The 13685-nt window shown below is 47.2% G+C and overlaps 1 protein-coding gene across 2 annotated transcripts in view; it reads right to left on the bottom strand.

Annotated features, from left to right (window-relative positions):
- Positions 1-5509: 5509 nt before the first annotated feature.
- The window catches only part of SUSD3 (sushi domain containing 3), a 34040-nt gene continuing 25864 nt past the window's right edge, over positions 5510-13685 (bottom strand). For both annotated transcript variants that reach the window (XM_030458520.1, XM_030458521.1), the window contains exon 5: positions 5510-5841. In XM_030458520.1, the coding sequence (XP_030314380.1) occupies positions 5628-5841 (214 nt within the window). In that variant the 3' untranslated portion in view covers positions 5510-5627. The remainder of the gene's footprint in view (positions 5842-13685) is intronic.

The following is a 13685-nucleotide window of genomic DNA, read 5'->3' as shown; positions in this document are numbered from 1 at the left end:
TCACATGTTCTAACTCACAATTAGCTCAATATCTGAGCCTTTGTAAAATACAAACCAAATTACTCAAGAAAAAATATTCAACTTCTCTTTTTTGAAAAAAAACCAAAAATTCAAAGCACTGAGATTCTTGGAAGGCAGGAAGCAAATAAAGCCATTTGAGCATCCTCCCCTTAGGTGTACAAATAAACAGCTGGCAAACAGATATTCAGAAGAGCTTCAGGGAAAGAACAAAGCCCCTTTGCCTGCAGTGTCCTCACCTGGAAGTCATCACCCTGCCAGCTCAGGGAGCCAGGAAGGACAGAGAGGAGGGGATGCAGGCAGCAGGCAATCCACCTCCTTGATCCATGGCAGGCAGGAGGCTGGGGATGGATTAGGAGCCACCACAACCCCCCAGCTCATGGATGCAACATTTCTCCTGGGGGAATATCCCTTTCCAGACAGCCTTGACCTTGAAACACATGAGCAGCCTGAGCACACACGTGCTTAAGGATCCAGAGGGTAAGCTGCTTCTGCTCTGCTTCTGCTCCTGACGCACACAATTTGGTGTCATTTACACCCAATGACCTTTCCCTGCCTTGCTGGCTGCTGTGCCAGAGCAGATCCGTGTTTCCAGCATTGCAGCAGCTCCAGCTATCAGGAATGGAGGAGACAGGCTTTGGAAACACTGAGACACAGGGTGCTGGGACTCCACAGTGTTCCCACCAGCTGATTCCTTCTGCGTGCAGTGACAGGAGAAATGGCCAATGGAATACAACAGGGAGCCCTTCAACACTGGCTCTGTCAGCTGTGGCTTCATAACAGACCTGAACAAGTAAATAGAAAACCTGCTCAGTTTCCTGAAGGGTGACACAGATCCCTGTGTCCCCCTTGCATCACTTTTAGGGGGCCAGGATTTGATCAGACTGACAGCAGCAGAGCAGAGCTAAAGAAAACAGCATCTCTGGAGACTTCCAGGATAATATCCGAGGAGGTGGTGTCCAGGAGAAAGCCTGCAAAGCCAAAAATCCATGTGGAAGGCTTCCTGAAAACCATGCTAACTCGACTGCAGGTACTCTGGTGTCCATCCCAAGATTCATGGCTCCATCCAGACCAAAATGCAGTCTGAAGGTAGCACAGCTTCAAGTATCTGTGAATCATGAGAGAGGCCTCCTCCAAATCATGTCATTACCACCAAAGAAACTGAAAAGACATGTTTTTTTCTATTGTTTGACACTTCAGAACTGAAACTTCTTCCTTTAAACACAAGTGTGAGACTTATATTTAAATAGAAACTGGGATTTTCACATATTCATCCAATCTATCATTTGTGGCTTAAAGAAAATAAGAAATATCATTAGACTTGTGACAAAAGTCACAGGATCTGGTAATGTGAGACTGTAGCAGGAGGAGCCTTTCTTGCTCCTGAGGCTCAACGAGCTGCTGGCCTCTCCATTGCCTCACACCAGAGTGAGCTGAGCTTCTCTCTGTGGGTGTGTGTCCCACCTTTATTGGACCCCTGGTAATAGGGGGCCTGCCCTAACCAGGCACAGGTGGACTCACACCCACTCTTTGGCAACTCGAGGCACCTGGATGTCTTGTTTCTCTACATGAGACCCTGTGACACCTCACAAACACAAGCAGGGGTCCCCCAGGAGATATTTCTGTAAGGAGTCAGTGCTGTGGGTGCAGGGTCCAGGGGGTCCCTGTCCCAGGCTAGGGGCATTCCAGGATTCCAGCATGGCACATGAAATCCCCTCTTTGTTTCAGAGAACATTTAATATTGAGCATAAGATCTTAAAACCAGTCCTTTGCTTTTCTGCAGGCAGACAAAACTCAAAAAGGGGCCCAGCAAAGCCCCAGCAGTGCCTGCTCTGGGAAAACCATTTCGAAACCCAGGCTGAGGGGATGCAGAGCAGCAACTGCTCTATCAACACTGCTGTGAATTACCCTGCCGTAATGTAACATCCACCAATTAAATTGTAAGCATCCCTTATTGTAAATTATCTCCTTATAAACTGTAGGCAGGGAGGAGGCTCTCTTGTGCTTGTTTATGGAGTTTGTACCTTTTTAACTTGTTCTGTAAGTGCAAGCCACCAGTTATGTAGAATACCCCAAGGAATGCAAAGCTCCTGTAGCAGATCTGGGAGCCTGAATCCATGTGAAACCACCATCTGGCAAACATTTAAGGGTTAACTTCACAATAACAAGTTTTTAAATGTCTATTTTAGATCCCCTGCTGCTTCCACCTCCTTCCTGCACAGCACTTACTTTCCTTCTGACAATAAGGTTTACAATAAAGTCAAGTCCAGGGGGTGTAGCCCAGTCCCAGAGGGAACCACCAGCCTTACACAAACACTATGGGTGTTGTTTCCTTATCTTGCTGTAACTTTGGCACCTCTTGTAACACATGACAGCAGCCCCATGCTCTTGCACACAGATAATAAACTCACCTCCCTCCTCTGTCACTTTCTGTGTCCCTGTCAGCCCCAGGGTTTGCTGTGCCCATCACACTCAGATTGTCCTCACTGGAGCAGAGGGTCCCCGGGCTCCCTTCCCCAGCCAGGGTGTTCACTCAGACATCCCAACAAGTGAGTTTATTTCACTCAGTGACTTGCAATCATACTACTGCATTTTCAAGTCAAAAGATAGAATTCAAACATCAGGGAGCTAAATAATGAAATCTCATCATCACAGAGATGTGGAAGAAAGACATTCCCAAGGGGTGCAGAGAGGCAGGATCAGGTGTAACCAGGCCACCCTCCACACCTGTACTGAGGCTGCTTTGAGAGTCAGGCATGACCTTACTGGTATAAAAGACCAGTTCCCCCCATGCCTACAACTCTACCTGTGGGTTGAGCCATGCTGGCTTTACAAACTGATGGTTTCATCATTTGTCCTAGGATCTCTCTAAGTACCAGAGAAGCCCCTTCATCCTGGTGCTCCCTGAGGTTCTTTGCTCTCCCCTTATTCAAGTTAGATTTGCCCTTCCCCATCTTCTAAGATTTCTCTTGTCCCTCCAGAGTTTCCTAAAACTCATTGCACAATCCAGTAAACTTCCTAGTGATGCCTGATCCAAAGTAGAGATTAAGTGGTTGCCATAACTGGGTCCATTTTGGCTCTTCCCAAGAAACACCCTGCCTCTAGTTTTTCTCTTGCCCTGGCTTTCTCTGGGGTAGAGTTCACCTCCTTCACAGTCACTGGTATGGGTCTGGGTTGGGATTTGTGCTGGGAACAGCACTGATCATGTAGAGATGGATTCCTTGTTAAAGCCTTCTCTGCTCCTCACCCCAGCCCAGCAGTGAGGATGCTGGGAGTGGGACAGGACAAGGAGAGCAGATCCACACTGAGCACAGGGACATTCCAGAGCACAGGGACATTCCAGAGGACAGGACATCTGCTCAGCAGATAAAGCTGGGGGAGAAGAAGGAAGGGAGGGATGTTTGGAGTGATGGCATTTGGCTTCCCAAGTCCCTGCTGGGTGTGGAGCTGTCCTGGAGCTGGCTGGACACCTGCCTGCCATGGGAAGGAGGGAAGGAACCCCTGGGTTTGCTTTGCTTGTGTCTGCAGCTTTTGCTTCACCTCTTCAGCTGCCTTGATCTCAGCCCAGGAGGTTTCTCACTTTTACCCTTCCCATTCTCTCCCCATCACTGGGAGCAGTGAGCAAGGGGCTGGTGGGGCTGAGCTGCTGGAGGGGGAGGTTAAACCACACCAGCTCTCTGTTTCTTCCACTCTGTTTTCTCTTCATCCATTTCCCTTTCTTGCTGTATTTCTCCCTCCCTCTGAACAGGTACTTCTTACCTTCCTGAACATCTCCACTCACCAATTTTTCTGCAGCTCCTCAGTCGTTCCCCACATTTCCACTTTTTGGGGTTTTCCACTCTGATTTTCATGTCCTAGGAGCTCCTGAGGGAGCTGTACCAGATTTTTGCTGTCCTCTGCATCAGGTTTGCCTGACTTCAAGCAATCCCTGGGAGTGACTGCCAGCTCTCCATCTATCAGATGGTTTCTGCATAGATCCTTTGTACTTCTCATTTTGGTCTGTCAACAGATGCCTTTTTGAAGTCCATTTCCCTCTTCCTCCTTTTCTGACAAATGTGAACCATTAGTCCTACAAGCACTACTGAGTTGTACCTCTTATTATGTGGCAAGTCTTTAACTTCTTCACTTTTAATTCCAAAGTACCAGCCTCATGCAGCAGCACCTCAGGTGTTGGCCCAGTTTTCCCAGCCTTTGCTTCTCTCTGTGCTCCTTTGCCATGGTTTGATTTATTTTCATACATCTGCAAACTTCCAGGGCTGCTGCTGCCCCAGGAGTCTTTTCCTTATGGACAGAGCCCAAACTCCCTGCCCTCCTGCCACACTGCTGGCACTATAAGCAGGGCTAAGGATGGGGATTTCACAGCTTTCCATCCCTTTTTCCAGGCTGCCAGGGGCTCCAGCTGGCTCCTCTTGGGCATCTTCTCACACCCAGCCTGAGCCCTCTGCAGCTGGGACCAAACTTTGCCCAGGGAATGCAAGAGAGCATCTGGGTACAGCTGAAAAGCTGCAGGCAAAATGGTTCCCAGTAGAAATACCAAATACATCCTGATAAGCATGGGCTAGTATTTATTTAATGAACTGAGAACTTCACTGGAATGAGTGTTGGAAAGTACAATGTCCTAACTCTCAGATATTAAGATATTGCAGGGGTGCAGCCAAGTGTGATGTGTGGAAGAGCTTAACAGGAACAAGAAAAAAAAAACAAACCAAAACAAACCCAAGCTTCTCTGCTCCAGCTTCCACACAGCTGAAGTTCCAGCATGTGTTGTTCACCTCTGCCATCTCAGGATGGAACAGAGCATTTCTAGGCCTGCCAGCAAGCTACAAAAATTTGAATTTCTAAGCTGAAACTTTAGAATTGGAGGCCTAAAGATGAGACCTGGGGGAAAAAAACCCACCAACAACTAAACAATTACTGGAGCCTGCTATGAGATCGTATTTCCATGATGACAGGAATATGACAACACCTGTTAGCTGATGACAGATGTATAAATAAGGCTTCCACTTGGGCAAAAATAACTATGTTGTACCTATGAGATATATGTGTGTGCACATGAACAGCAGAATAAGAGCTACATCATTTACTTAACCATTCAAAATGGAAAAACCAAGAAAAAATATACCTTGGCTGGTGGATTGGAGCAGAGGGATTGAACAAAAAGGCCCTCCTGATCCAAGGCAATGGGGGATTTTTAATTAAAAACAAGACTTTATTGAAGTTCTAGCATGCTACTGTGCAAAAATAAGGGGAGCTTCTCATTCTGAAATGCTTCAAAAAGCACTGCTTGCAACTGAGTGTGGAGTTATCACCAGTGAGTTTGTATGAGGCAAGGATCCAACCTGGTACCACTTCTCTCCAGATTTCCATCAGAATGCTATTATGCTTCTGCCATGGTCACACCACAAGGAATGGCTACAGACTGCTGTTCCCAGCACTCAGTTCTTTATTTGTATCAGACCTTGAAGCGTTTCTGTTAAATAACTATCTTAGAATATAGAAAATTTGCAAATTCATGGGAATAATTAACTTTCCATGTTGTCTTTAAGGCACATTATTTCTATCCAATTTTTCATTTTGGTCCAGAGGAGTGATTGTATTTCAGACCCCAGCTATGCAGGTATCTGACAGCTTGGTCTGTTACAACCATCCTTATGTCCATAGACTTCAACAACATGTATGGCACTCACTGTGGGTGCCCCAGTGCTGTGTCCCAGTACCCCCAGTTTCACGGGCACTCCGCTGCTCCTGGATAACCCTGGAAGATGCTCCTCATCTTTGCAGCACTCTGGAGCTCTGGTGCCCCGAGTCCACTCCTCCTGGAACCTGGAAGCATGAAAAAAAAATAGTTATTTTTGCTCCATTTGCTCTGGTGAGGACACAGAGCCTTCCAATCCAGTTTATTTGCACATCAGGCACTCTGCAGACAACTTGTAATATATGGACTCCTCCCAGCATTAAACCCAGTTGGCAGCAGTGGGGTAAATAATTGTGTAAACAATAAATGTGTAAATGTAAATAAATAATAAATGTGTAAATAATTGTGTCTCCATAAAAGCTGGTGCATCCCTTGAAAAGCTTTGTGAGGTTGATTTTATTTGGGGCTAGGGCAGATACTGCTTGTTGGTTTTTCATCAGAGGAGGGGATGTAATGTCACACTTCCTGGAGGATATTACTAAAAACACCCAAACAAACCCTGAGAGTGGTGCAGAAGGCAAATTCTTGTTCAGTTGCCAGAGCACTGCTGGGCTCAGCAGAAGCTGGGAGGGCTCCTTTGCAGAGCTGCCAGCAGTGCCCTAGGAGCACAGGCACACCCTGCCTTGTGCCAGACCCCGACTGGCCCCGTGGCTACTGCCTGACCCCACACTTTGTACAACATCACCTCTCCTCCAGCAGTATCTCCCTCGCTGCAGATGCTGAGTTTGCTTGTCTGACCCTCCCTGGGGTCCCCCAGCTCCCTCTGGAGCCCTCAGTGTTGGTCAGCACCCTGCAGCCCCACAGCCAGGTCTTACCCTTCCATCCAGGGAAAGCAGTTTGGGAAGCAGCAGCTGCATCCTGCAATGAGCAGAAAGCCAGCAGAAATGCTGACACACACACAGGGACTGCAGGGGAGCAACAGGGAGCAATGCCAAGCAAACAAGACCACAAATACATCTCTTCTGGAAAGGAGAATCAATTTCACTCTGCACTGGAAAGCTGCATCACCAAACTATTTGGGGCATCAGCTATGGTGTAGGTAGTGTAGAGGCATCTTACCCCACTGCTGCCACAAGGAGCTGTGTACTGAGAACATACTCATCACAGAGGTGCTCTGCTGAGCAGGATTTACCCATCTGTAAATTGCACAAGAACAAACTCACCTCTTTCTCAAAAAAAACAGCCTGGTAGCTTTACCCACTGTGTATTGATCTGTACTGCTGTGCCTTTTCATCTTAGTGCTATCTGTGTGCCAAGCACCTGAGTACCCCTGGGGCTTCCCATCAGGAGGCAGCAGCTACATCATGGGTAATGCTGCAGATCCCCCTGATGAAAGAAAAATTTCTGTGGTGCTTGCTACTGGGGTCTTTGTGGGTTGGGTTGGTTTTTTTTTTTGTTTTTTTTTTTTTTTGTAGTACAAAGAACTCAGTTCCCTCTTCCTGAGGTGGCAGTCAACAGTTCCAAAATAAAAATCAAATCAAAAGAACGTGCACAGGGAGAAGAACTGAGGTGAAGTTTTTGCATGTTCTGCAAACAGCCCTGCCAGGATTAGAGTTCAAATGTAGGTATTCTGGCTATTGTGCAATAAATATAGTTTATCTGGGCAGCATTCATCTCATTCTCATCATTTCCCTTATAAACCTCTGCATTGTGCAACTGCAGTTACTCACAGCCAAAGAGGCTGAAACAGCACTAAGGGGACATCCATCCCCTGGCCCAGCAACCTCCTCCTCCTCCCATTTTGGGCACTTTTACACCTGCATTGACTGAAACGAGGCTTGGATGAGGTGTGAGCAGTCAGCCCCTGCAGTCAGCAGGGGCTGTGATGATGGGTCCTGCATCTCCTCTGCAGCCTGGGAGCATCCATCCCCCTGGGCCAGGGGGACAGTGAAGGGGACAGTCTCACCTAGAGCAGAGGCAGAGGTGTTCAGAGGGTTGAAGTGTGGAGGTGGGAAGATGCCTGTGCCCCAGGCTTGCTCTGCACACCTGGGTATCAGGCAGACTCAGCCCTCACTTGGCACTTTTATCCTGAAAAAGTGTGACTTTTTTTTTTTTTTTTCCAAGCTCCTCAGCTTTCCTTAACTCCAGTTTCCAGCTGGGCTGCTTCAAAACACTGCAGGCAGGGGATTAGAGGACCTCCCTGTGCTCTTATCTGGAAGCAGAAAGTGCCCCCCCCCAGAGTGCAGGGAGCTGAGCACCCCACACAGGGCAGCTGAGAAGGACAGACTTGAGTGGACAGATAAAGTCAGAATTCCCATCTGGGCAGACAAAGAGCCCCCCTAGCATCAGTCAGCACCTTCTAAGGGATCCACAAGGGTTCTGCTTTGTTTGAGCTGAGAGCTGGGGTGGCTGGAGGGGACAACATGACATGAGAGCTGCAAGCTGTGGGGTGGCTGCCTCTGAGAAAAGGCTCTGATCCTGGAGGAGAGGAGGGGAATTCTTGGTTGCTGGGTGTCTGATGACATTGTACCAGAGCCGGGGGTAATCATGGGAGCATGATGAAAACAATAATAGGAGCTTTATTGAAAGCACATGGTGCTCTGCACACACCCTCTGCACTCCCTGCGATGACAACTAAGACTGAAATGCAGAAATTGGTGTAATTTAGCAGCCAGCTGTCCTACCCAGCTATCCTACCCTCTGTGACAGGGCCCCCCGAAGAAACCACAGCTCACTTCCCCTGCCTGCTCTTTCTCTGAAACCTGCGTGTCAAAAGGGGTGGAAGATTTTAGTGTCTGAAAGGTGGTGATGGGGAACCGAGGGCACAGTAATAACCAACCCTCCACAAATAGAGAAGCTCAAGGTGGGACAGACAACTCACAGGGTGGGGAACATCTATGTAAAAGCTTGAAAAGCAAATCTGCCCCTCTGCTGTGCTGGGTCTCCTCCCTTCAGCTCCTAAGTGCCTCACAACCACACAGCCCATGGGCAGGGAACTGCATGAATTAAGTGTCTCAAACAGGTCATTTGCTATTTGCAGCCAGTTCACTGCATGCTTCATGTAGCAAAATATTAAACGTGGCTGTGATGATGGGTCCTGCATCTCCTCTGCATGCTGGGAGCATCCATCCCACAGCTCCTGCAGTGTCAGAACCTTGCAGAGGTTTGAGCCCACGGTGCAAACCATCCCACACGGGTACAGCACAGAGCTCTGCATGCCTGGGATTTTAGACCAACAGGGACAGCTCCAGTCAGCAAGGCCAGTTGGAAAGGAAAATGCATGGACTAAAGGGTCCAGCTCCCTGGCAAGACTGCTGACCTACAAAAGCAGCCAAATAAATTGGTTTTCCCAGGTCTTAACACTAACTCTGTTGCAGAAGATGTTTTGCCCCCTTAGTTCTCCCACTGATGCATCTCCTGGCTCTCATTCTAGGTGTTCTGGTTTGGTTTTTTTCTTGTTCTTTTTCTGTTTTCCATCAAGATGTGCAGCAGTATGTCTCAGCATGAGTATTTATTAAAATGTCATCTCCTCTGGGTGTGATAAAACTACATCGTGGCCTTCTGCTAGTAGAAGGGCATCAGACACTTTATCTTTTTAGTATCTTCTGCTTAAGTGTTCAGATAGGGAAAAAAGCTGGGGAAGTGCCCTCAAAGAGCCAGAAGGGAAGGCTGGGATGTGGCCAAGTGTCCCATCCCATCTTGTCCATGCTGCCTGGGGGTCCTGTGGCTTGCAGCCATGCTCCTCAGCAAGCCTGGCCAGACAGGAACATTTTTTAGAGCAACACAAGCTTCTGATTTGCACCATCCCTGCAACCCCTTATACAAGGTAGTGGAAAACTTCAACCATTGTAGCCACTAAATCAAAGAGAAAAAGGAAACACATTTCATTTCCACGTGGAGGCCAAAGCTCTGAGCTAATGTCACCAACCTCGCATGTGATTTCTTGGACTGACTGAAAATACTGTGTTGCCTCCATTCAGAGCATGCTACCTTTGGGTTTTTTTGCAAAACCTTTGCACTTGGGCATCTTTGTTGCTGAATTGTCCTTATTTGCTTTTTGTCAGGTTCACTGGTAATGCATCTTGTAGTCAGAAAAGGCTCTGGCACAAAAAATTCAGCTACTAAAAATATCTTCTGTGGGAGAATGGCTGGTTCTCTGCAGAAGGGATTTTTTTCTTCCTGAAAATATGCTCCACCTGTAAGTGGGTATCTGAAAGGAGGACTTTAGACCCTTGGAGACATGGACTTTTCCATTTGATTCCCTCCTGCAGTCAGATCAGTAACTTCATAGAGAATGCTTTATAACTTGGCCTAGAGCTGTATAAAATAATTCACCTCAAAACAGTCCAAATTTGGAATGCAAAACTTCTTCCAAAAGCTTTTGCACCAGGGGGGGAAAAATCCCCACATTTCTTTGTTGCTCTTTAGATGTCTTTTTGAGCTGGATTAGTTTCTTTCTGATTGCCATCTTAGCTGACAGAGGCTGAGAAGGAGCAAAGCCTACAGCTAAATTCCTTGAGTGTGGAAAATACTGGACCATCCATTTTCCATTGGAAAATAACCCTCAATCCACAGAGTACCTAATCCAAGACAGGTTACAGGACTGTTATGCTGAAAAAGCAATGAAAACAGAGGCTTCCCTAGGTGTGGCTTTTTCTTACCAAAATCAGGAAGTCAGTGCAGACCGAACCCATCTCTCTCAGCTTTCTCTTATTATTAGCTGCCTGTGTTCTTCCTGGGGCAGCAATCTTTCTGTGCACACTGAGTTTTTATAGATATATAAATATAAATATGCTAAAGCTCAAAAGAGTGGAGTGCTCAGGCCTTTGCACACCAAAAAGGGTTGGCTGTTTGCTCTCACAATGGTTTTGCTGGATGTTTTTAGGATTTCACCCAATGGCTAGGACTACTGAATAGGAAAGAGGAAGCTGCTCTTTCAGTCTGAGAGCCCCCAGTAAAGCTGCTGGAGCTCCTTCTCTTTCTTCCAGGCAGGGATCCAAACCAGCCCTGAGCTTGACCCACCTGCACCCACTCCCTGGGGACCATGTAGGTGTGACCCACTCATCACCAGGTTCTTGGAGATCCTTTCTCACTGGGATTCACCTCCACTGCTTGAGTCACAGAACAGTTTGGGTTGGAAATGACCTGAAAGATCATCCAGTTCCAAGCCCCCTGCCATGGCTGGGCTGTAGCTGGCACAGCCGTCCCTAAGCTTTTCTTTACTGGTAGTTGGTGTTGTGCCTGTCATGGAGCAGAGGACAACCTGCCTGCCCTGCCACCTGAGCATCCAACTCTCCACGTTGCTGGGATGTGTGCTGGGATGGCAGAGGGATGCTCATCCTGAGTGCTGGTGCCCAAGCAACTACTCCAGCAAAGGATTCTGCAGGGTCAGGTATTACTCTGCATCAGAAAAGAACAGGCTCAGGAATAACACACCTGTTATACTCAGGAATACACCTTTTTGCAAAAAAACCAACAAACCACCTCCTAAAGGCATTCAGGTGTTGCCTGAATTCCTGGTTCCTCTGCTGTGCCTGCAGCTCTCTGCCACTTTGAGGAAGAGCTCTCACTTTGGATGAATGATGCCAACTGTCCTGGCTTCATTCTCAGGCAGGGCTGGGAAGCCTTTTCAATCTTAAACTACTACTTAAACTTAATTTAGGGATTTGAGGCCCTGGTGAGGCTGCCAGGGCTGCTCCCAGCACAGCCCCTGCCCACTTCTCTACCTCCACAGCCCAGAGCTGCAGTTAATCTCCTCCCCAGAGATGACAGACCCTTTTCTTCAGCTAATCTGCCCCAAACCTCTGTCTCCAGCAGCACCCTGATATCTCTGCTCCATACTCTACACTTCTGAGAAGCAACGTGGGGGAAAACAAGGTCCCTCCCAGCAGCCCCACACCTTGTAACTTGACTTTTCCTTGCTCAAAAAGCTCTTTGAATATTATAAAAGAGCAAATATGTTGTAAAGCCTTGCAGTTCCTGCATAGAAAACTTTCTGCTAAAAAAAAGGGTATTTTTATCCTCATTATGATTCCTTACATCCAAATGAAAGAGGTGGCCTCAGCAGTGACTGCAGTTAATGATCCTAGGTATTTGCAGACCTATTTCTCAGCATTTTAAAGCAATTTGTTTGAGCAGCTGAGAAGCCTGCAACACTCTACAGTAATTACATCAGTTCCCTGCTTTGAACATGAAGGATAAAAGATCTCATTTTGTGGCAGACAGGTCCAGAACAGCACACTGGAGCCTCTGCTGTCCAACACGTGGGTTTCTACATTATTGATAACTTCCATACACCAGCACCCACATCATGTCACCTTCTTACAGCCCAAGAGATCTTGTGGGCACATTGAAACATCACTGCAACAGATGACAGCCTTACAAACCACCACAAATATCTTCCCAGCCTGAAAGAACTGTCTTTTTGCTTTATTTTATATTGGCTTCCCTGAGAGAATTGGATTTTTATTTTCTTTGCTCTTACAGGATTTTTGATCCTCTAAGTGGTGAATCAAAACATTAATCTCCAGTTAATCTCTAAATCTATTTCAATTAAGTCTGAAAAGCAGCATAACCTACATCCCTTCTTAGTCAAAAACAGGGTAAGATACACTCAAGAGGATCAAGGGTCAAAGACTTTTCCTTCTTCCAGATACCTCATGTTACAGGAAGCAGCAGCACAACAGTTTTCTCTAAGAAAAGGAAATGCCACCTTAAAAATGGCAGAAATTGCCAAGCCTCCACCCACTCCTTTCTCAGACAAGGGCATCACTCATCCTCCCCTTCACAGTGGTTTGCAGAGCCACTTCCTGAGGATGCATCAGAGCCCCCCACGTGTTCTGCACCCCAGGAAGGGCAGGGAGGAAACCAGCAGCCTCCTGGGCTCCCCAGGAGAGATCTGCATCAGGAAAAACAAGCAGGATTTCTGAGCTGCTCAGGTGTCTAGTGGTGCTTTGTACACATTCCTCCAAATGTCAGAAGTATCAACACAAAAATAGGATAGGATAGGATAGGATAGGATAGGATAGGATAGGATAGGATAGGATGGGATAGGATGGGATAGGATGGGATAGGATGGGATAGGATGGGATAGGATAGGATGGGATGGGATGGGATGGCACGGGATGGGATAGGACATTTGGAAGAGACCTACAATTACCATCTAGTCCAACTGCAGGAGCAGTTCAGGGCTGACCAAAATTAACAGGGTGTTTTTAAGGGCATTGTCCAAATGCCACTTGAACACCATGCCTGGGGCATGAACCACCTCTTCAGGTTGCTTCCTGATGTCCGAACCTTCCTTGGTTGAATTACCTTTTGGTTTATTTGTGACAGCGTTTGGTTCACATGCATGCAGCAAAACACAGAAGCTTTCCTTGGGGCTCACCTTGCCCCCCTCAGTTTTGCTGCTTTTTTTCAACCACCTCTATCTATTTCCTTGGACAATCAGTGTTATAACAGCAAACCCCAGACACTTAGAGATTTCCTTCAAGCAAACACGTCCATGGCAAACAGAGAAAGGCACTGCAGAAACAATCCAGGTGGTGAACGTGTCCTTCCTTCCACGTTGGTCCTCCCAGCATCAGCCAGCTTTGTGTTTGCATCTCCCCAGGGATTTGCCTGCACTGTCCTGCTGGATGTGCCCAGGGTGGGGAAACAGCCCAATTCACTGCACACTAAATAACAAGTCTTGCAAATGAAGCACAAAGCTGGCAGAGCATTTGTTGTCTTCAAGAGCTGGCATGAAACACGGCAGCAGAATTCCCATATCTGATCTCAAACACAGACCCTTTAACACCACCAAGCAGTAGAAATCAGCATTTTTAACTTACCTTGACTAAAGAGATATTATTTGAGGGAAGAAATGGAACAGAGTACAAGCTAAAGCAGGGTCACCCCTGCTCCTAGAGCAATCCTGAGAGGTTTTTAGGGTTTGTAGGAGCTTCAGGGCCATTTCCATTGCTGATTAGGAGTGGCACCCACTCCCTGCACACGAAGAAGACACATTTTTGGTTCTGGCAGGGACAGAGGA

This window comes from Calypte anna, chromosome 12 (assembly GCF_003957555.1).
Source record: "Calypte anna isolate BGI_N300 chromosome 12, bCalAnn1_v1.p, whole genome shotgun sequence".
Lineage (NCBI taxonomy): Eukaryota > Metazoa > Chordata > Aves > Apodiformes > Trochilidae > Calypte > Calypte anna.
This window is presented reverse-complemented; position numbering and strand designations above follow the sequence as displayed.